The 24,691-nt window shown below is 36.4% G+C and overlaps 1 protein-coding gene across 5 annotated transcripts in view; it reads right to left on the minus strand.

The window, feature by feature from the left end:
• Fancl (FA complementation group L) overlaps positions 1–24,691 on the minus strand; it is an 82,369-nt gene that overhangs the window by 25,868 nt on the left and 31,810 nt on the right. For 3 of the 5 annotated variants that reach the window (XM_052734640.1, XM_052734638.1, XM_052734639.1), the window contains 3 exons: positions 22,686–22,786; positions 9,470–9,566; positions 3,797–3,865 (listed from right to left, as the gene is read on the minus strand). In XM_052734640.1, the coding sequence (XP_052590600.1) occupies positions 3,797–3,865; positions 9,470–9,566; positions 22,686–22,786 (267 nt within the window). The remainder of the gene's footprint in view (positions 1–3,796; positions 3,866–9,469; positions 9,567–22,685; positions 22,787–24,691) is intronic. The other 2 variants (XM_052734642.1, XM_052734643.1) reach the window with 1 other exon arrangement.

The raw sequence follows: 24,691 nt of genomic DNA on the forward strand, positions 1-24,691 counted from the left end.
CAAATCTGCACTTAATGACACACTTTCCAGGTAGAAATCAGCTACTTTTGATTTGTCTGTGACCTGGAATTAGCTGAAATCTGAGATTAGCACACTCAGTTGACAATATTGACATGTATGGCATGTGTGTAAAAATCTTAAAAGTAACATATTTCATAGCACATGTGGTATAAGAGAGATAAAAATCATGAGCTGTTCTTAGATTCTACACTAGAATCTGCAAGGAGGATGTACTGAGCAAACACAATGAGCGACTGAAGAGATCCAGACACTGTGTTTCTCTGGCACACAGCACTGCAGCAAGAGCAGCAGCAGCCCTGCCCTTGCCGCTGATTCTTCCGACTCAGAACGTCCCCTCTGAGCCAGAATACACTGGCTGTTGCTGATCATGCTGTGAGACACCTGCACCGGCTACTGGGCTTGTCATGACGCACAGAGCCTACCATCTTCAGCTTGACACTGTGCACGTTATAATTATTCATCCAAATGAACATGTCAGAGCAGCAGCAGCAGACCTCTCATCAGGGCAAAAGAAAAATACATCAAAACATTATCAACTCAGCAGGAAGACGGGGACCATAAGGAAAATTACCCATTTTTAATATGGATGCCACAAAGCCATGCCTGTTATGTTACAAAAAGAAAGGAAAATAAAGATCTTCCCAGTTCAAAGTCCAGGAACACTGAAGCCAGAGAAGAAATGTACAGAAGTAGACAAAGACTTTGTAAGATCAGTTATGTGGTCTTTATATACAATGTTTTAAATACAACTTTATTACTAGACTACAACTGTAACATTCGTTTGCTTAAGAATCAAATTGTTTAAAAATAAAGAAGAAAAGAAAAAAACCTAAACCTGTAAGAGCAGGACTGCCCCAGCCAGTCTGTGAAAAAGGACCACACACAATGTCACCTCACCTCTCACGTTACTTTCCAGAAACAAGTTAGCATTGCCAACATTCTAATGTTTAAGAGAATCAGAGTTTATATTCTATCACAAAAAATAGGTCGATATTTATATGCAAACAAAAATTCTTGAAACTTTTTAAATTTTAATTTATATGTATTATGTTAAAAAAACTGAAATTACCTCAGACTGATACAAATGAAGACATCTCCAAACTGCATGTATAATGTAGACAAGAGTAAGTTTAGACTGTTCTATAATACTTGAATAACAAATTGTAACTGTTAGAACAAACTATGTAGTTTATATCTTTTCAGACAAAAAGGTATAGATTTTCCTTGACATACAAAAAAATCAAAACTGTTAAGACTAATAAACACGACCACTCTGAAAATTTGATATATAAACATAAAACATATAATACACCGAGTTAAAACAGATGCCATGAAAAGATGTTCCTATTCTATGTAACCAGGAAAGCACTGGTATCAAAACAGTATGAGAGATGCATGCATATCTTCTAAAAAGACTTCTAACAGGCTAAGACTATGAGCACAGCAATGATTATCAATTCTTGGTAAGAAATAAAAGGCAGACTGTGATCAAAATAAAATATGGTAATGTAAGAATTACTATGTGTGCCTTGATGTAAGTACAGACTTATACAACCAATTTGGGAAGGCAAGCTGGCAGTGTTTAGTAACCTCAAAGAGGCATATTCTATGTAACAGTTATAGGAATAATCCATACAGAAATCCTCATACATATGCACTGGGAAGTACACAGAAGTGTTGTATTGCAGGCTGATAATAAGAAACTAGATATATTTACCAATAGGGCAGTGAATAAATTAACCGATTGATGGAGATAAAAACATATAGCATAAATGAGTAAACTGACACACAGAGATGAGTATAGAGAAGTCAACTAAATGGTACTGATTTAAATACGTTACACTTCACATATAGCATAAGATAGCAAGGATAGCGTACTTAGACTTGAAGGGAAAGAGAGTCCTGTTTAGAAAACTAAAGAGCCCAAAAGAAATGAGGCCCAGAGGAGGGAGCAGGCCCAGTGTGGTTCCAAGAACATTTTATTTCTAACAGAAAGGAGCGTGCTAGATACACATCTAAGGCAAAGGTGACAAGGTAACATCTGTCCAGGGGGAGCTGAGGGTTAAAAGGAGTCCTCATTTTTCTAGAACTGTAAGAAGTTTAATATATTCTACAAATTTTAAAAATATTACATTCCATTTACTACTAATTAATCCTGTTTGCTTGGAGCTATTACAAAAAGAAATTTCCAATAGTCAAGCCTACAGCTCTAATGGAATAATATTACATTAACTGCACACTCACAAGCCCAAGGCTCCAAGCTTGTGTAAAGCGAGAACACCAAATTTAAGATAAACTGTTCCCAAGCAGTTTCCAGTCTAGCAGTCCAAACTAACTTTGGTGTCACACATACTCTTCATGACCTTTCAGGGAAACTTACACAGTACCCACAATAAAAAGAAAACTAAGAAACTCATCACAAGATAAATATTAAAGTATGAATTCTACATAGCATCTTGGAAAGAGTCATACAATTCAGATGCAGTGTTTTCTCATGACCTTAAAGAAGTTTAACTAAAAGATGAGGCTTCCAGGGTCAAATGAAAAAGATGTTTCTAGAGAAAAATTAATGCAATTTGTAGGCAAATGAAGTGTTGAAAAGAAAATATTATTTTTATAAATGTATAAGCTACATCTAGTACCAAAAGAAAATTACAGACATTTTCCTTTTATTTTCTGTTTTATCAGTTTCCAATAGAGGAAATGGGATTTGCTGTTGTTGATTATAAAGAAGAAAATTAGAAAAATAAATATGACTTAAAATATCTGATTAATTATTCAAACGCTCATATAAACCTAAGTCCTCTAAGCATTATAAAATTAACTTATGGGCAGGAGAGATGGCTCAGTGGGCAAAGCTTGCCACGCAGGGCTGATAATCTGAGTTCAATTCCTAGAACTCACTGAAAGATGGAAAGAACAACCCCACAGAGTTGTACTCTGATCTCCATATGTACACTAGATAGAGCACACAAATGCACACACACATCAACACATACAATAATAATACATGCATTTTAAAAACCAAAGTATAACTATCCATGTACATTTTTAAACAGTTCAGAATAAAAACATGGAAGAATTCCACTTAGAGAACACTTGTAAAGTGTCACTGTGACTTTGCTTTCACTTTCCAATCAATAAGTAGAGATGTTTTGTCCTAGGTACTATCAACTACCAAAATTGACCTGGTGCAAAGGAGGACAGTGAACAATCTCATCATGACACTGTCCTCCTTCAATTTTTAAAGGTATTTTACTACTAATATCACCTTCTAAGTATATATATAAAACATCAGTTTATAACATGGTTATAAAGATATTGATCTCTACTGATGGACTGGGAAACTGAATTAGCCTAGGTAGAGTAAGCACAGATACAAGGCATAGTACAGTTTATATTCCATTCTTCACTTATGAAGGTTATATATGTCATCAATATTAACAATTTAACAGTATACAAAATTCCACAAACTTCCTGCTTATATTCACTGCTTTCTAAAGAGTATTTTTAAGATTTAAATTTAACAAAACACTGTATATCAGTAGAGCTTCTACATGTTTGCCTAAAGTAATGAAATGTAGACAAGTGTGTGTACATGCTCATGTATATAGAGAGAAAATAGACATTCATTTTTTGGAAAATATGAATTATTGCAGGAGGGTTAACATAAATGCTTAAAAAACAAATAATTTAATAATTTTCAACTTTAAAATGATCATTCAACTAAAAAGAATATAATATTTAATTATTTAAAATAAACTTTATTATTTACCTGTGGTGTCCAGGAAACAGAAAACGGAACAGGAAAGTCCACAACACAATCGGGTGGCTCTACAGGGTACTGTGACAAAGCATGAAAATAGGTCATTCCTGTGTCTGTGTGACAACCTGACATGAGGCATTTCAGAAAAACTAGATACATTAGGAATGGCGTCATAACTACAAATATATATACTGATGTAATACTTGTGTAACATATATTAAATATGCACATGCGCATCCTGTGATTGAACTATTATAGTGATATCAGGGTGATTAATGCCCCCCCCCATGCTTAGGAGGCACATGAGGTGGGGGTTCCAGAAAGTGCTGAGTAACCAGCAGCGATCTGAGTCAGGATCACTGCTGCTGGTGTGGGATGACCAAAGCTGACGGTTAAACAGAGATTAAAACAATTGTGATTTAATTCTTCCTGGTTATAAATTTAATCTCAATTAGCTTCAGTCACCAACTGACTAGACAGTGTCATTAAATAATCAAGAAGCACACAACAGTGACTATATGTAATTATTAATTGAAATATGACTTCCCATAATAGGCAACTATTCATATTAAGAAGAGGAAAAAAAAAAAGACAACAGAAATGATGAAACATCTTCTATTTTATTAGGGGAAAATAAAACTTACAGTTTTAAGCATGAAAAAATTTTTAGATTGGTAAAACTACTAGAGAATTAATTACTTGGTTATATAAAAAGAAAGGATAGTCATAAGAACAAATCAGATTTCTAAGTTATCAAAGATAAAAAATAGCTGTTTTTAAAATTAAATTTCTTATTAGAGAATTCTATTTCAAAATCAATTAAAATATAATTCTGAAATCTTCAAAGTCATTTATAATTAAAAGTACTCATTACTTGCCATTAAAAAGCTAAATTCCTTAGAAGAGAATGAGTTTAAAAAGCTTTCTATGGCAAACTATTTTAAGTTCCAGGCTTTACTTTCTAGTCTCTGATTTTTCATTACTTTACTGGGGAAGTCACAGGGACAGAAGGAGGAGGAGAAGGTGTAGCTATAACTTTTTTTTTAATAACTATATTTGAATTCAGTGTTTCCCAAAGAATTACCATTTTGCTCTCAAGGTAAGTTTGACTAGAATGAAGTGAGTATTTATACATACTAATTAACTTTATCTGGTTATATAAAGCTAGTAACAAAATTAACACAAATACATAGAAAAATGTTATAATGCTTAAATATGAAACAAGATAAAGAAAACAAAAGATCAGGCTAAGGAAAATGGAGTATATTCAGGCAACTCAAAATATTTCAGGTTATACTTTAGAGCAGGGGCTGTAACCATGGAGGCAAAAACATGTACACCTTTACTTTTTTTAAGTCATGTGAGTCTCCACACCCTTCACAATTGCCCCCATCCCTCCACTCTCTGGTTCCAGCTGTGTTACTTACCTCTTACAATCCTAGAGGGGACATTTAACTTCTCAGGCTTACACATGTGAAAATGACAGAACTTAAAGTGTTATAAAGATCTATTCCCTCTAAATTATCAGGATTCGTTAAAAATATGCAGGGTGGCCAGATGGCTCAGTAGGAAAAGGGGCTTGCCACCAAGGCTGACACTGTAAGTTCAATCCAGAGAACCCACATGGTGGAAGAAGAGAGCTGACTGCCAAAGGCTGTCCTTCAGCATGTGTACCATGGCGTACATACACTATAAAGTGATGATAGATGATAGATAGATATAGATATAGATATTAAAAAGTTTAAAAGATAAAATAAGTACCCTCAAAACCTCCCTGGATCAGAAATAGAAAATTTGATTCACTTTGGGTTGTTATTCATCACATTGGGATCTACCAATGGCCAGTGTCAGTTCTAACTTAAAAAGTCATCAGTGTGGATAGTATAAGAATATAAGGGAAAGCGTGGTATTCTGTATGAAGCCTCCGTGACCCTGAATGTCCTCAAGAACACACATGGCTCATTACATTAAGAAGAGTAAAACCCTATATTTAACTAAGATTCAGTACAGTAAATACTACAAGTAAAATGACATGGAGATCCATATCCAAAGGAGTTAAACAAATGAAGCCAACTGAAATGTTGATAACCCTGTGTATACAAGCAAGTCCTCTGTATCATTTGTGAGATGATGACACTTGTAGTATATATTTATAATTGTGTAAACACACCAGGCTCTAACGAATTACACTGATCTGTATGTAGTGGTTTTATCGCATGTTTGGTTTAAGTTCAATAAATACAAGGATGTAATATACATATTACTATTACGTACATGAAACACCAATTTGATCAAATAAACTTCAGGGAAATGAAGAAAATAAAAAAGCAACTTTATGTGTTTAGGGGTTTATTATGAATTATTAAAATATAAAGTTACATCGATATTAACTTTATTTTCCTTTTTGGGCTTTTGAGATAGGGTCTCACTCTGTAGGCCAGCCTACCATTGGATCTCAACTGACTATATAGCCTGGGTTATCTTCAAACTTGGGACAATTTTTTTCCTCAACTTCTCAAGTGCTAGGATCACAGGAATGAATCATCATGTCTAAAATCATTTTCAAAATAGTTTCTGGACTACAGTAGCTAAATTACAGTGTGGAACTAAATACAATGTACCAAACCCACCCAGGCAAAGTCAGGATGGCTCTTAAGTTTTCAGGATATATATAATACCAATTTGCAGTAGTTATAAAAACTATATTGTCATTTTTGCTTGTTTTGATGGCGCTGGGCATGGAATCCATGGTCTTGGGTAAGGCAGTTAATCAACTGATCTAGAGCTCCAGCCTGAAAACTTCTATTTTGGAAATCATTGACAACAATACTCTGAATATAAGAATGGGGCTAAGTGACACACATGTGTAGCCCTGGTACCCAGAAGGCAGAAGCATAGTCACCCCAAGCTGGAGGTTAATTGGGTCTACGCAGCAGCTTCCAGGTTAACTGGGATTACACAGTGAGACTCTGACTCAAAAAATTTTTTCAAGTGTAAGTTTTAATAATTTCTCAGTATAATTCTGTAAATCTCTCTTGAAGCAAGCCAAATGATAAATTTTCAAGGAATTATATGCCATTAAGCACATATATTTGTTGCAATAGTTTTTAGATTCTACAGTCTATTACTCCACAACACATTTTAACCAAGTCCTAATCTGCTCTGACCAAGAAGGCTGCCCCCAAGTAAACACACTCAAACCACAAAGCCCAAGTTCTCAGCCTCTAACACACACTGAGTTGTTTTTACAGGATTTATTTATTTTTAACAGGAGTTGTCTAGTCCAAATCAGTTATTGTGCTCACTGTAGTTGGGGATGGTGAGGAGGGTGGTAGAATTGAAAGAGTATGTGTTCAAAAATAAAAATGAAACAAAATAAAATGTACGTCTTTAATATATGTCAAGTCAAGAAACAAAGGTTTGTGTATGTAAAAAAAAAAAAAGCACTCTTTAAGATTTGTTTTAAAAAAATCATAGTTTGGGTTAAAATACTATATTCTACAATCTTACCAAATAGCTTTAGTGATTAATGTTTCCTAACTGCTATCCCTAGGCCTAAATACTGAGTGGGGAAGAAAGAGAAGGGGAGATGGAGAGATCACATACTGAAGACTGCTGTGGGATGTTCTGTATGTCAAGTGTGTTGCTGATTGGTCAATAAATAAAACACTGATTGGCCAGTAGTCAGGCAGGAAGTATAGGCGGGACAAGGAGGAGAATAAAGCTGGGAAGTGGAAGGCTGAATCAGAGACAACTGCCAGCCGCCACCATGACAAGCAGCATGTGAAGATGCCGGTAAGCCACGAGCCACGTGTCAAGGTATAGATTTATGGAAATGGATTAATTTAAGATATAAGAACAGTTAGCAAGAAGCCTGCCACAACCATACAGTTTGTAAGCAATATAAGTCTCTGTGTTTACTTGGTTGGGTCTGAGCTGCTGTGGGACTGGCGGGTGACAGAGATTTGTCCTGACTGTGGGCCAAGCAAGAAAACTCTAGCTACAGAAAACAACCTTGACATATCTATAAATCTAAATTAAATAGACAAGTCTAATAAAGACCACCAACATAAGATTAAGACCTCATGTCTTTTTCAGATACAACCCCCCATCTCCTCCCATCTCAAATAAAGTTTTGTTTTTTTCTCTGCCAGTGTCTGTCTGTAGTAAGTATTGTAAAACTATAGCTGTAAAACAGACACAGAAAAATATTTTTAGAGAAAAAGCTCATCTACATTGTAAAGCTATATTTTAAAGCAATAGACATAATGGAACATACTAATGTCCACATCACCATCTGCAATATCACCAATGATGTTAATATTATATAGATTAAAAAAAAATCCTTTTCTACACTGAACCCCACAATACCTAAAATTAATAAATAATAAAGGAAGTCTCTGAACATAGAAGGCAGTGTGGACACAAGCACCGTCTGCTTAGCAAGCACACGAGCTTTCACCCTGAGGACAGATGTATTAAAACCATGGGCTCTGACCTTCCCAGCGCCAAAGCAAGTCTCCTCAGTGTATAGTATCTAAACAGTGACGTGAGTGAAGAGGCAAAACCACTGTTGCTGGCTAAATGTGACCTTTTGTAAGGATAAAAGATGACTTCTTCCATTTTTTTAGAAGCATACCTTTAAAAATTTAAAAATAAAATTATTTTAATGAAACAAACTTCTAACTTATTTTAAAAATTAATTAGATTCATATCCAACTAATTTGTTGATGTGTCTTAAAATTGTACCTAAATGTTCTATGTGTGCAGGAGAAGTGAGTCGCTGTTGAAGTTGTCTCTTGGAGCCACTAAGACATACCAACTTTTCTGTGCCACCCAATACAGCTTTATATGTTTGTTTATTTTCTCTTTTGAAAACCTTAAATGCCAGACTCATTTTTTAAAAGGACAAATACAATTGATCTTTTCATCACTACAATCTTCTGAAATAGAATTGATTGATGACTACTAGAAACAATAAAAATTTGAATGTCCTGGTTTCCTTGAAATTTCAATGTTTCCCCAATTGTTACTAAGGGAATGATTAATATGTTGAGCTTTCATATTTATTTCTTAAAATTCCCAATCTAGAACTGAAACTTAAAGATGAAAACATAAAACAAATGTTTTGTGACTGTTTATAGATCACTAGCATACACAAGCTTATAAAGCCATAACCTTTCTAAATTCTTAGAATATATACACCCAAAAACTTTAGCCAAAATAAATAATAAACTGTGCATGCATGTGTATGTGCTCTGTGTGTGTGCATGTGCGTGTGCGTGTGTGTGTTAAGGGGTTGGGTGAGGAAAGAGATTAGAACTACAAAAAACTCAGAAGTAGAGGCAAGAGACTTTCTCAGAAGAAGTTTATTAGGACAGGGGACACATCACTCTTTTTTAAACAGGAAATTACAACACTAATGTTATGATGCTTGGGGGGGGCTGTTGACTCTTTATTTCTTGATTGTAATGTCTGCATTTTGATGAAATTTGGAGTAAATTTGTGACAGGAAATTATATCTAGACTTTTGGAAACTGGATGAATAAATTCCTTAAGGCTTTCTAAAATCAATTTTCAAAATCACCCATGTTATTTAAAAAATAACCAGGACTTCCAAACATTGAACATCCAGAGTTCATTTCTCAAAGTATTTCCTGACCATAATAACAAGGCACGTACCTTTGCCTTCAACTTGACAGTGATCACATGCTTTCTACCAGAAGCATCGTGTGCTTTTAACTTGACGGTACTGAAGGAAGTATCCACACACACAAGTCTGGTGAGCAAAAGAGAATAAAAAATGATCACACAGAGGTGGGCTATGGGGTGCAGGGGAGGGTACCATTCCTTCTACTACATGGAGGAAATTAATCAGGAATTTCTGCATGCCAGCATCTCCTCCTGCTATAGATTTACTGCAGTTAATACAGCAGCCCAGAGCTTAATGCAGCCATAGATCTCAGGATTATTTACAGTGTGTGTCAAGGCTCATGCTGTGGTCAGTGAGCACTGTGTTTCGCTTTTCCATCACTGGAACCTTTGGCACACACAGCATGTTTCTGTCAGCATCTACTTATGTACACATTAAACTTCCTGTCAAATTCTTTGATCCATTTCTGTAGTTTCATACAGTATGAGGTTTTTATGCATCTTTTATTTGTTTTTCTCCTCAATGAACTTCTCCTTTGTTATCAGTAATGTTACTGTACAACAATCTGGCTGATATTAGTTCATACACTCAGATTAAACCTATGGAAAATGCTATATAAGCACAGGTATGGACTGGTCTCTTAGCAATAAATTTCCTTTTTGCACAAAATATAGCTTCTGACACTTAACCCAGGCATGATTCAAGATGAATAATATTTTAAACACATAGCTCAAACTGGGTTGTTTTGGCTTTGAATTGCTCTAAATGCATGAATTCTCTACAATGAAAACCAATATCCTTTGAAATACATCATTCTGTAAAAATGCAGTCCCTTGAGTAGCGTAGCTACTCCAGAGTGGCTCAAAGTAGGCAGTGTGCTCACTAGAGTACCTGGAGTGTAGATGGTACTGAACATTTTTACAATACTATTTTCTTTAAAGGCACAAAGTGGGCTGAGACCTTTGTACAACTCATCGCCCAGAGAGATGCTGAGAACCAACATTAGCCTCTGTCTAACCTCAACATCACTATAATCCATTTGGTTACAGAGCAGGAACAAAGGCAAAATGGTTCAATTAAAGAAAACATTGGACAATGAAGCTGTGGAACACTAATGCAAACCAGACAGGAATCTGAAGAGCATGTATGTGTTCAATAATGGATTAAAATGTAAAACCAAACTATCCAGAGTAGAAGTTCTATCTAATTAGTAAAAAGTCTAAAGTCTTGGAAAACAAATGAAAGTAAAACTATGGTAGAAAACATATTTGTGTACATACATGGTTACTCTTTTTTTTTCACTGATATCTATAAAATCCTATTATACTTCTCACACCCAAACAATATAAGCATTTGTCTCCATCCCCTTTTTCATGAGTTCAGATACACATGCATCTGACTGAAAACTTCTTCAGATCCAAAACAAGAAAGGCATGTGCATTTATTTGTCTTTCTTCTATTTATAAACATTATATGTATTTACAAATACAGGGATTTTTAAAGTAAGAACTGCAGTTTTAAAATTAACAAAAATCAGCATGGATTAAAGCAAAAGCATAGAAACTTTTATAAAGGCACAGCTTCCAAAGCACTGACTGAAAGCGGAGTAAAGGGGATGGGCTCTGAGATGGGTGACAGTAAGAATGGACAGATCTGTAAAACAGAGCAGGGGCTGAAAATAACACGAGAAATCAAAACGGAAGATGAAGTTTTCTAATAATAACACACAGAAACCTTAAAAATGTTCTGCTAGTAACTTTACAGTGAAAAAGTTTTATGCAATCATAAAACCAAACTGTTTACTTATAACATTTAGAATCTAGCTAGACAAAAAAAGAATGGTAGCTATGGACACTGACGTAAACCCACTTAATAACTGCAATGTAAAAGAAAGAGGTGACAACTCTGGAAGCTCGAAAAAGAAAAGATCAAGAGTGAAGATTAATAACAAGGGAATCTATAATTGCTAATGGGAGAGCTACATATTGAACTGAGTGAACACGAACAGGATTTAAAACATGGTTTTTTAATCTCTTGAAATACTGGACTTAGTTTGACCAACAATTTAAACTGTTTAGCTTCTTTTCCTTAACCATTTAGATGCATTTAACTAGTACTAACAAGACAGCCCACATCAAAGCCCAGACTGAGAGGGATGTAGGAATATACTTTTTCACAATTTTGAAGGTTCTATTTTGACTGCTCAGCACTAATTACATCACTCCTAGACTACCCCAAACTCCTGCTCTGTTCACTTTTGTCACTTCATTTCTCTTTATAATATCAAGCCACGCTGTCTTCTGTGTCAACATCTACCCTTTCTTTAAAATCCTATCAACCCCTTGCCCATCCCCATCCCCTGCAGTGGAAATCCTGTAGTCTACCCCATAGTCCCATCTTTTCATGTGAGCAACTGACCTACTGCACTTCGCCTCATCCTCCAGGTTTAACATTCTTTCTCCACTTTGGGTTTGGAACACTCATCTCTCCTCAAGAACTTGGCTACGTGCTCACAAACTGAACACTTCAGCCTCACCTTAGTTCACACCGATTCACACCTTTTCACTTGGGGTTTAGCTTGCCAGTCAAATAAGCTTCTCCTGTGTTAAATGTGTAGTTTTCTGCTTCTATGAATGTGAAAATGCAGCATGTATGCATGAACATGCAGGAGCCACTGTGAGACTGGCTAGTTATGTACTGAGGTAACAGTTTTAATAGCTGGATGCAAATGCTGTTCAAGTTAAATACTACGGATATATTCCAATCTTAAAAAAATTCACTACTGTTATTTCAACACTTTGAACATATTAGCAGGGTATTTAGAATGAAATCACACTGACATTTTGTTTTATTAATCTTTATTAATATTTTTATTTACCTGTTTTAAAACAGGTTATTATTCATTGTAACTAAATCATTACCCTAATTAAGTACTATAAAACTCATATATAGTCTAACATTATTGGATGACTAGTATAGCAGCATTAGCTTATATCTACTTTACAAAAGAACAGTGTAATGTCCTGGTTAGAGTTTTTTCTTTTCTCTTCTTTCTTTCTTTTCTTTTTTGTCATCTGGGAAGAGTGAACTTCAATTTAAAAAGGTCTCCAGATTGGTCCACAGACAATACTTATTTGATTAAGGACTGAAGTTGGATGGCCCAGCCCACCATAGGCAGTGCCATTCCTGAGTACAACAGCTCTCGACCTGTGGGTCGTGACACCTTTGGGGTTCTAACGAGCCTTCCACAGGCATCATATCATCGAAGACCATCAGGGAATGCAGCGAGCCTTGATCCAAACGGGTCTAACGACCTGGGATGGATTTGTGAAGTCAGCGCAAGGAAGAAACTGTGACCACCTGTTTCAAACAAGTGGCCCCTAATAACCTGGACCATTTTTATTTATACAACTTCAATGGTTTGCATGAACAGTTTTAAAATCAAATTGATTTCCTTAAGTCTCTAAAAATGGTTACAATAATCACCAGTTTGTTCCTTTATTTCATTCTCCTTCTGTCCCCCAACATTCCTACAGGGAACCATTACCTATTTGATCCACAGCTCTAATGTCAGGAGCATAAGCAGTGTTGCAAGCGACAAAGAAGTTTTCTAACTAGGCACACCTACAGGTGGACCAGTGTACCCAGCTGGCAGCATCTGTTACAGCGTCATGGAGAGTGAAAGACAGTTTGCCTCTAGTGGTTAACATTTACATCTGGCAAGGTCTAAGTTCTCACAATCAACTCACCAGCCAAGGCTAGATCAATGCATTCTTCATTCTGCACTACTCTATCTCCTATGGGAATATACCAGGTTTTCTCTATCATCCTGCAAGCAACGTAACTTAGAAGCCTACTCTTAATAGTTGGCTCTGTTTATCCCTTGTTCTCGTGTCTCCTTCCTCTCAACTTCCTACATTATTGGCAAAGTTATTAGAAATAAGAGCACTGTGGGCTTCTATGATTCTGCTTTGTTTCCTGTTCCTAGACTGTTCCCATTAAACTCTTGATATCATCTATTTATTTGTATTTCTCCAAGACTCTTGTGGTTAAAACCATTCTCTCCAGAAGTTATGCAAATTTGTTAATATTATCATGAACTATTGTGACTCTTTCAGACTAGTCACAGGGTGCACTGGAAAGGCAGCATCCTGTTCTTAGGAAGCCTGAATTCATGGTCACACTGGAAACATCAAAGGCTTTAGTGAATGAATCAGATCCACTGTCTATCTTTAACAACTTCCCCTTTGGCTCAACCAGAGGAGAGTCATCAGGGGGAAGTTTTCCTTTTGGAACAGCTATTTTATCCATGACTGAGAAAGAGAAACTGAAGGCAACCAGCAATATGGCCAGCACAGTGAAAGCAAGGAGAGCAGGCAGCACATCCACTCCTGTGGTCATGCCTGAAATTACACAATGAACTGTTCACAGGCTTTGCCAAAATGGGTCAGGGTCTCCAGGGCCTTGTCACAAGGAGAGCTTATTCGTGCTATTCTTGGGCCTTGTTCCCTAAAGAAGTTGCATGGCTCCCACCAGGGAAACACAGGTATTTATTTTACAATTCAGAACAGGAAATTATAGTTATGAAGTAGCAACAAAAATAATTTTATGATTGGGATCACCACAACATGAGAAACTGTTAAAAGGTCACAGCATTAGGAAGGCTGAGAACCACTGCTTGATCAGGTGGTCCTGGTTCACATAGGAAAACCAGGCTTGGCAAACCACTTAGCAGCGTTCCTCAAAGGTTTCTGCTTCAATTCTTGCCCTGACTTCCCTTCATGATGGACTATAAACTGTAAGCTGAAATAAACCCTTTCTTCCCCAAGTTACTTTTGGCCATGGGGTTTTGTCACAGTCAAACTACAACACATAACATGTTTCTTTTTTTGCTTTATTAGAAGGCATACATTATTAGTTTTATCTGAAGCATGAATGAAATGTGGCTAAGAGACATTCAGTTACCTGCCTGTGGTTACACAGGGGATAAGCAATAATAAAAGCTCTGCTCTAATTATTAGGACTAAATTGTGTTAATAAATGTGTATTTCCATTTCTTACAATGGTATAATTCTTTGAAATGCATTAGGAATTATAGAAATACCATGATTAACCAGTTTCCAAGATTATGGGCTTAACTACAAAGCCTCACAATGCATACTGGTAATTATTCAGTAGCACATCACATTACGATCTAGATCTTTCTGAAGATAAAACTCAAAAGGCCAAGCCACTGAATTGTACTCACTCTAAATGACGATATGCTGTCGAGAAAGAGCTTTCATCAGCTCACATCTCATAGAACTGTTTAATCTATGAATTATCTATGGACATGTGATTATTAAAATAAATATGCTATCTGATAAATGATGACTCTACATTCCTCCCAAACTTCAATGTTTTTGATCCTAAAGTGATGAGACTAAGACATTAGGATGGTTCTAGGTAAAGTGGATTACATGACCTAACTTTCTACAAAGCAAAAGTATTTGGTGCTTTCAAATCTAAGATACTCAACACCACAAAGACAATCCCCAAACTCTAACTGTGAACGTTTTAATGGGCCATTCTGGGAAGCATCATAAGCTGAAGTTAACAGAAACTCATCTTGGGTCAGGTATCACTTATTGTCATGAGCCAGTGAACCACCAAAACTAATCCAGAACTGTCACCACATCCATCTTACCACACAAAGAAGCTGCTGCTGACAATGTTTTAGGGAAGTTGAAATGAGTATGGAAATGTAAATAAGACTGATCAAATTTACAGTTGGCAACTTATTCTCAATCTCACCTCAGTAAAGAAGAAAAAGGTAAGTTCCATCATATTTTTCAATTTTTTTCCTTTCCATTTAAAATACTCTTAGGTCCTGATCCTATGTGATCCATTAGAATTGTCCATTAGAGCTGAATGTGGTGGTTCATGTCTATAATTCCAACACTCAGGAGGCTGACGCAGGTGGACTGCCTCCATGGTCAAGGCTTCTTGGCTTACATAGCAAGTTTAAGACCATGTTTTTAAAAATTAAAAACATAAACAAACAAAAAACCAGAAAATGCCAACTATTTAATTGAAAGGCAAAGTAAGGTGTATGTTACCATGAAAATATCTTTCTCTTATTATCAGATTTCACACTGGCTAATCTATAAGATTATTTATTCAAATATATGGAAAATACAGTTATTTTAACATAGTATCAAAATCATTACATTTCTGAAAATGTATTTAAATCATACAAATTACTGTGTGTGTCAGTTCAAAGGATATTTTAAATTACAGCTGGCTCAGGAAAGGCCTCAGAAGATGGCACACTCAGGCCTCAGTCTGCAGGACCTAGCCTGATTTTATCACATCCTAGTGGACCACACCTAAGAATTATAAAAGTACAAGTCATGGGTTTTCTTACTTGATTGGACAGTGCTGGATAAATGCTGACAAAAATCTCACTCCATGTTTCTCACCATCCATTCACACAGTTTCTCCTCTGCTAAGAAATTCTTCACAAGCAGCAATATCTGTGCTCTGAGTCACTCACTCATCCTGGTCCCTACAGCTAAATCGTGATCTTTCACAATCTAAGCAAAAGAATTGTAAAAGTGTCTGTAAGGATGCAGTAGTTTGGCTAACAGACATTTTACTCATGGTAAGGTACCCTCAGTGTGTGCCTATCTCTAGACCTAGGAGGAGCTTCATTAAAGGTTCCACATCAAAGGTGTCTTGTGACATAGTTCCAGGCAGCAGTATCCTCAACATGCCTAAATTGAATTTATACATTCATATGTACATTGTATTAAAGTATTTATCTTGGGATTCATTCTGAGAATTAAATAATATAAAAAGCACACAACAGAAACAGGCAGTCTTCTAATGTAGTAACTTTAGTCTAAAGATACATAATTATTACCTAATGAATGGTATATGCCAAAAGAATTCACATCCTTCCATCTCTCATCCAAGTTAGAAATCTAGTCCCTTTTCACCATATCAGAATAATGTGTACAATTCAAAGGAAAAGTCAACATTTCTAATGTATCCTTTAAAACACTTATTCCATAAAAGACTTCACATATTGTACTATTTCTTTTATAACTTTACTGCAAATGGCTCTCACAAAATGCTGCAATTATACTCTACAGTACTTATCACAGTGGTAATTAAGTGCTACTGTAATCATCTAGTGGAAGTCTGACTCTTCCACTAGATGATAAGTTCCATGTGGCATTTTAAGCCGCCTATGTATCTTCATTGCTTTAAATCATATTAAACATATAACAGCTGGATGAGAAAAAACTCAAATGATTCAAAATTCCCATTTCCTATCATCAATGTTTCAATGTAGGATTTCTCTCAATCATGTCAGATCCATTTGGAAATCTGCTTTAAACATATTTTATCAAGAGAACAAGAATAAAAAATGATTATCTCTACCAATGCCAAGCCTTCCCTATATTCCCAACACAAAGAGCATAACATGGAAGCATGTGAAAATGAACTTAAATGATTTCTCTCTTTTCTGACCATTTATATCTAAAGAATGATTGACTCTAGGGCACAAAAGGCCCAAGTCATCTTCATGACCTCCATTGGAACTGCCACTACCACATCTCAATATTTGTTTTTATTCTTTTCTGTGCCCCATTATTATGGAATACAAATCCTCTGAAGAATAGAGTCTTAACATACCTAAAGCCTGATTGGATGAAAAAACATTAAGTAGTCTTTAATATCATCAGAATAGTGCATTAAAAGCTAGATGCAAAATCCATTTCTGACTAAAATGGAGTAACACACTATGGACCAAAACTTCTCTAACAACTCAATTAAGTAGCTTTATAAAAGGGGAAAGGAAGGGGTAGGGGCATCAAAGAATTGCTAAGGAAACCAGGATTTGAAGAGTATACAGCACAACAACAACAAAAAATTTGGGCAAAGGGCCAAGATAAAGACCAGCTATTAAGTGGCCAAAGAAACAATAACAAACAAACACAAATCCAAAACCAAAATCAAAATCTTTAGCAGCACTTTTGGCAATCTAATTTGCTGAATATTGGAGATAAAAATAATGGATTTGAAGAGTCAGAATGTGGAAAAAAATCAAGTCCCAAGAACTTGGTCTAATAGTTTATGAGCTTTTCCTCTGATAAATCCTTGAGCAAACCAGGGCATTCAGGGGCATTAAGCCACTTTCCAGATTCTTTTGAAAAATATTAGCAACTTCAGTGAATAGAAGCAATGTTTTAAGAAGAAGAAAACCAGGAGGAAGAAGAGGAGAAGAAAAAGGAGAAGGAGGGAGAAGGAGACAGAAGAGCAATCGATGACTGAGTTCAAAGCAATGGGAAAAAGCAACAGAGCTTAATATAAAGTCCTTTACTTTGTTTTCACAAATCATTACGTCAAGCAGAGAAAACAATGGTTCTCAAGGAACTTAGAAAACCTAGAGCTGTACTGCGGGAAGAAGGGAATTGCCAGAAGAATGGGAACATGAAGATTATGAAGCTTAGCGCCTATAAGACGGAAACAATAGGTAAAATCATAACTTTATTTACTTCATAAATTAGCTTCTAGGTCAGGGTTAGGTTAGGGTTAGGCTTGCTCTATGAATGGATACTTAAGGAAATGAATAGAGGTGCATTCTTCTGTAGCTCTCATACTGATTTCATGAAACATGGGATTTTGAGAGATTCCAAACAGATAATTTCCTTTACAAAAGCAGTCTGTCCAAGTGAGTATGTCAACTAAGTAACCCCTAAAGAAATGTGTATCAATGTGCCATGTACCCAGCACACAAAGGACTGAACATATTTGCTAACTGGTTAGTGTGGGTAACAAAAACAATAAACTGCCCTATCAGAAAGAACAAAGAGAAAGAATTGGAGATGAGGGTTGCTCAAAATTAAGACTTCTCTCAGAACTTTCCATCATAACTCAGAGAGGAGACAGACAACTGACTAGAAATAAATGCATGGAAAGAGTCAAGATGTGTTCTAGCCCAATAACTAAAGACATGTCTAGAACTAATGCCTGTCGTTAGAAGAGAACTCTGGTTAAATTGTTTGCTAAATGTTTTTGAGGGTAGTTTGAAATGATAAATTCAAAACATTATGGCCAAGTCTTTTCATCAAAGTTGACAGAAAAGCAAAATATCTTAAGTCAAACTACAGAGGGTGTCTCTCTCTGGGAGAAGAGAAGCAACGGCCCACAAAGGATTTAGAACATGAAAGAAAATGAATAAATAAAGAACTGTTAAACCACACTGATGGAATTAAAGGAAAAGAAAAAGAAAAATTGACAAGAACTATTGATAAGGAGTTGTAAGAAGGAAAAGTTAGTAAAATATCAAATACTAGAAAAAGTCAAGAATATGGACAACTAGACTCATCCAAACACATGTCAGTTTTCATGAATATAACTTTCATGTGACACCCAATCCAACATACTTATTATTAATATCACTCATAAAGAATTTGTGGTAGTTTAGAAAAAAATAGAAAACAGAAAAATAGCTGGAAAATAAAAGGCAAGGTAATAGTAGTATACAGAAATATAAATTACTCAAAATGATGAGGGGCAGTGGTGGGGCATGCCTTTAATCCCAGCACTCAGGAGGCAGAGGCAGGTGGATCTCTGTGAGTTCAGGTCTATAGAGCAAGTTCCAGGATAGCAAAAGCTTTTATACAGTGAAGCCCTGTCTTGAAACATGCCTCCTCCCCCAAATAACCCAAAATGGCTCTAAAGTGGACCCATAATCTGACACTAAGCTTCCTACTAGCCATTTCAAAAGGAGTTTAAATCAATTACAGGATTCCTATTATTGATTAAATAAAAGGATAGATATTCCAGAGAAACATGCCTTTTAACATATGAAAAGAAAAAAAATGTCCTTCATTACTTCTCAAAACGACTGTATCACAAAATGGAAGGCACCCAACATAATGTCCAGCATCTCATGGGGCAGCAGCATTTGATGCAAATCGGTGAATTCACAATAATGGTTCTCAGTTCTAAAATCCAATTTGGAAAACATAATTCTATTATATACACTTCAACAGTCCAGCTATTCTGAAACACTATTACTTGCAATCAAGATTTTAGTAAAGTTTTAATAGTTGGATGTTGAAGTTATAGTTTTTGACACGAGAACTGTATAAGTTTCAAGGCTCATAAGTATAGATCTACATTCTATCACTATTAGCCAGGAAGACAAGTTAAGAAGCAGTTACAAAAAATTAAGAAGTCTAAATAAGATACATGTCTGAAATAATGGTCACCCATCTCTACACAGAGGTACACCAAAAGATTTATGCTCCACTCAAACCCAGTGCAGAAAGTAATGATCTGAGGATAAGAGAGGAAACTGTTCTAAGTAAAGATTTATAAGGAATAGGATGAGAAGCTGGACACATGGACAAAGGACCAGACTCTCCCTTCTAACAGTAATAAATGTACTGCATTCTTAATGCCTCTGAAAACAAATTTACATGAATATAATTTGGCACACACTTTGTGTGTGGTCATGGTATAAATTTATTAAAGGAAATATATTTTCTTTTTTATATTTTATAATTACAATTTTGCACAGGAAACTTAGCAGTGTACATTTGATCCAGGTCAGTGGTGAGTTCTTTGGCCTTTGCCTTTTCCAGCTTGGCAATTTGAGCCACAGATTTAGGACCCAGGACATTGCCTCCCCAGTGGTGGTAGATCTCATCCTAGCTGTCATTGTAATTGGTAACTGGTCCTAATAGTTTCCACCAGCACCCTATCTTCAGATCCAACCTGTGTGAAGGCAACAGTGGTGCATTCTTCTGTGGACCAGTCGCCTCAGCCTGGCCTGTTGGGGAATATCATTTTAAGATGTGTTACTTTTGTTTATGTTGCATTTGTTTAATTCTGTGAAGCTGTGTTACTGTGCCTATCTGAAATGCCCGATGGTCTAGTAAAGAGCTGACCAGCCAATAGTGGGGCAGGAGAGAAAAATAGGTGGGGCTGGCAGGCAGAGAGAATAAATAGAAGGAGAAATCTGGGAGAAGAAAGAAGTAGCCAGAGAGGAAGGAGGAAGACTTCAAGGGCCAGCCACCCAGCTACACAGCAAGCCACGGAGTAAAAGCAAGGTTTATTGAAGTAAGAGAAGAGGAAAAGCCCAGAGGCAAAAGGTAGATGGGATAATTTAAGGAAAGCTGGGAAGAAACAAGACAAACTAAGAATAAGACTCTGTGTGTGATTTATTTGGGAGCTGAGTGGCGGGCCCCCCAAAAGAGCAAAAAGAACAACAACACTGGCCTTTCCCTTGATGATGCAGTAGAGGACCCCCATCTTGTGACACAGGGCAGGCAGGAAGACCACCAGCTCAATGGGGTCTACATTGTGGGTGGTCACCACCAACTGAGCCTTCTTGTTCTCTACCGAGGTAGTGACTGCATTGACCTCTGCTGGAAGGACAGGGCCTCTTAGTTGGGAAGTCCCTTTTGACAGCATGTTCTCATCATGGGTCAGCAGCCTTTTCTGCTTCTCATGCTTTATCTCCAGCCTGTAGCCATGGGCAAGCTTAAGCAGCTGGGTAGCTGTTTGCTTGTCCAGGGCCTGGGGGAAGGAGTTAACAGCAGGAGGTACTTTGAGCCACTTATAAAGGACGTCTCTTTGCCACTGCAGCCTGTGAGATCTCTTTTGGGCTGATGTCCTGCACAACGCCAAAGTTTCTAGGCCTTGTCTGAAATAGAAGATTCACCATCTTTTAGGCCTCCTGTTTCTTCACAATGGTGGGGGCCAAGGCCACCTTCTTCCCCGTGGCCTTCTTTCCTTTGGGCATCTTGCTCGGCAAATTATGTTTTCTGTCTATGATGGACTCCTTGTTTTCTCTTAAAATACTATTTAATGATCAACTTCTTTAAATTAGTGGTCAAAAGGCCAACTCAGAAAACAGCTAAGAAGCAATGTACATAAGAACAATGAAATGTCTTAAATACATTCCGAAAAACTTGCTGGTGAAAAATTCTACTCTCTAAGTGGTAACTGAAGTCAGCCTTTGATTTATCTTCGTCATAAAGAACGCTGAACTGAATAATAAACAAACACTGAAGTACAACTGGTGGCAGCTACAAACTGAGAACTAAACTGCCTATCCCACTGATGTTTCAGTCCAGCAGAAAGCTGATAAGATACTTACTAACAAAACATAATGTTTGAAAAATGTCCACACAGAGAATTGAATTCAACAACTGAGAATCAGGGAAATTGCCAGACATTTTTTTTTTCAGTGATGTATGGATAAAGTTTTAACAATTTACATTTCCATCTACTGAATTTCTTTATCACTTTTCTTTTCTTTCCCCCTGTGTTTTGAAACAGGGTCTGTCTACATAGCCCTGGTTGTCCTGGAACTCACAGAGATCCACCTGCTTCTGGCTTCCAAGTGCTGGGATTAAAGGTGAACCACTATACCCAGCCTTGCTTTAAGTTTCCTTACTTGCTATTTTCTTCAGGGAAAGCAAGATTTATTGCTGAAAGTACAAAAGCATTTAAAACACCTGTGGATATTTAAATTTAGGAGAGCAAAACTGAATAACAGCCAAATATAGCTATGTACACAATCACAAACATACCAAAAAACTGCAATTTTCCATCTTGATTCGTATTTATTAGTATTACATTTTGCATGCATACATGCATACACACACACATATGGCATGTAGGCATATGTACATATTGTGTACATATGTGTAGAAGCCAGATGGCAGATGTTGATGCTCTATTTCTTCTTCAATAGCGCTCTATTTCACTTATTAAGAGAGGTGCTCCTTTGTGGTCAAAGGTCACTGATCAGACTAATCTAGCTGGCCAACTTGTTCCATGTGGTCTAACCTACCTACTCAGCACTTCCATAGATTTTCATGCTTGAAGAGTAAAAACTCTACTCACTGAGCATCAACCCAACACCCAGCATTACTTTTAAACATGGAACATGTAGTACATTTAGAATACTGTTAGGCACATCTAATGAAAATTCCTATTAAGATAAGTCTTATTATGTACATAAAATGCCATTCTTTCAAATCACATGAAGCTTTTCAAGTTAATATTCCACAATGCTCCTGTCTGTAACTGACAGCAGCAATCAGGATCAGATACTCTATACCAAAACACCAACTAAAAGTGGGCATAAAACTAAGCTTGTGGCAACTAGAAATACATGAAGCTAAATGTGTAAAACAAAGACATTTCTAACATATTATTTTTAAATAGACATACTTATCCCAACCAACAGCTCCTATCTCATTAAGAAGGTCTATGCAGAAACTGCGAGAAGGTGGTTGTACACACAAATCTTGTCTATTCTTTAAAGCAACTTCCTGTTGAAAGAAAAATATTTTAATTGGCTGTGGAGTACTAAAAAGAGAATTATTAACTAGTTATAAAACAAAATTTCATAATCCTTTCATCACCTAACTAAATCGCTCACTATTTTTATGGAAAACCCAGGTGGCGGTTTGTTTTGTTGTTATTGCTTAAAGACTGTGGACGACACCAGGCACAGCAGCCAGAGTCTCCATGCAATAACCTAGGGAACTGAAAAGGAGCAACCAGAAGAGAAACAAGCACTCGAAATAGGTCTTACAGAGGCGTAAACCTGACTTTAACATTTCCTAGTTTAGACAAATTAGAATCATTGGTTTTTAAAACAAATAGAAATAAAATAATCTACCTCAGAGAGTCCTTTTCAAACATTCAGCGTTTTCAATAATTAAAAATATATGTTGCCAGGCGGTGGTGGCGCACGCCTTTAATCCCAGCACTCGGGAGGCAGAGCCAGGCGGATCTCTGTGAGTTCGAGGCCAGCCTGGGCTACCAAGTGAGTTCCAGGAAAAGGCGCAAAGCTACACAGAGAAACCCTGTCATCAAAAACTAATATTACTAAGTGCCAGAAAACATTTATAAATCTTTATGAACAGGTTCCATAGCTACTGACTTCATGTGAGCACCATTCTCAAGGCCATCACTTGGACTTGGTACATTGTCAGTAAGGACACGGCCTCAGAAATAAACTAAGCATTCTCACATTTTTAGGTGCATTATCTTAAATGGTAATAAAACCACCACGTTCATCTATAATCTGTAAGAGCGGTAGACTACAGGATCTTGTTTGTATTCAGAAATACAGCACAAATGTACAAAACAAAGTACTGTAAGCCAAGGATTGATAAGAGGGTCTTACTTTAGCTGAAATTAATAAATGGTTCCTGAAAAGTAAATGACCATTACAGCCGTAACTTACAATCCAATAAGAATTTAATGGGATACAGTCTTGTTCTAGTTCCATGTTCTTATATTTGCATATTAAAACTGTAATAAACAGGAGAAATTTTCCAAATTTTTCTCAAATATCAAAGCAATGTGAAACATACGTTTCTTTGCCTTACTCTTTTAAAGTTCCTATACTGTGGTCTTTGATGTAGTTTGGTAAGTTTGATAACCTTTATTAGGATTTATAAATTCATAAATCAAAATTTAAATATAGAACTTGATCCTCAACAATTCTATTCTAAGCATTTTATCAATGATGTACTCAAAGAGTTGCCAGGAGGATAAATAAACAGACTCAGTAGAAAGATCTAGCAACTAAGTTTCCAATATATATACTATGGACACTATAAAAGTTTCAAAACAACTATAAAATAAGAAATACCAAAATGCTTCCAGTTTTCAGCAATAATACTGGCAGTATGATTTTGACATAAAGAAAGATAAAAGAAGCTTAATAAGTTATGCATAACTGTTATGGTTTAGAGCTGAAAATCCCTCAGAAGAGCTTGGTCCCCCGTGAAAAACACTACTGAGATCTTGCATGGGTCAATCCACTGATGAGTTCAGAGCTCCATGAGCCATTAGGAAGCAAGGCATGGTTGAAGAAAGTAAATCACAAAGTAGCAGACCTTGAATAGCTTATCTTGACTTTGTCTACTTATGTCAGTCTCTCTCTGCCTCCAACATATCATAACATAAGCCACTTTTCTCCTCCCAAACATAACCTTCTGCCTCACCATACAGGAACCCAGAGGCCGTGGAGCCAACTGACCATGCGCTGAAACTTCTGAATGTAAATGGAAAAAAAAAAGCCCTTCTCACTGAAGTGTTCTCAGATGTCTCATCACAGAGACAAAAATTAGCCAACACAATGACCAAAATAAAAAAAAAATTAAGCAAATGTAATTAGAAACCAACATTTCAGAATAAAGAGACAGAAGCATAAATGCAAA

The sequence above is a fragment of the Peromyscus californicus genome, unplaced genomic scaffold (assembly GCF_007827085.1).
Source record: "Peromyscus californicus insignis strain IS unplaced genomic scaffold, ASM782708v3 Scaffold_13__1_contigs__length_99412109, whole genome shotgun sequence".
NCBI lineage: Eukaryota > Metazoa > Chordata > Mammalia > Rodentia > Cricetidae > Peromyscus > Peromyscus californicus.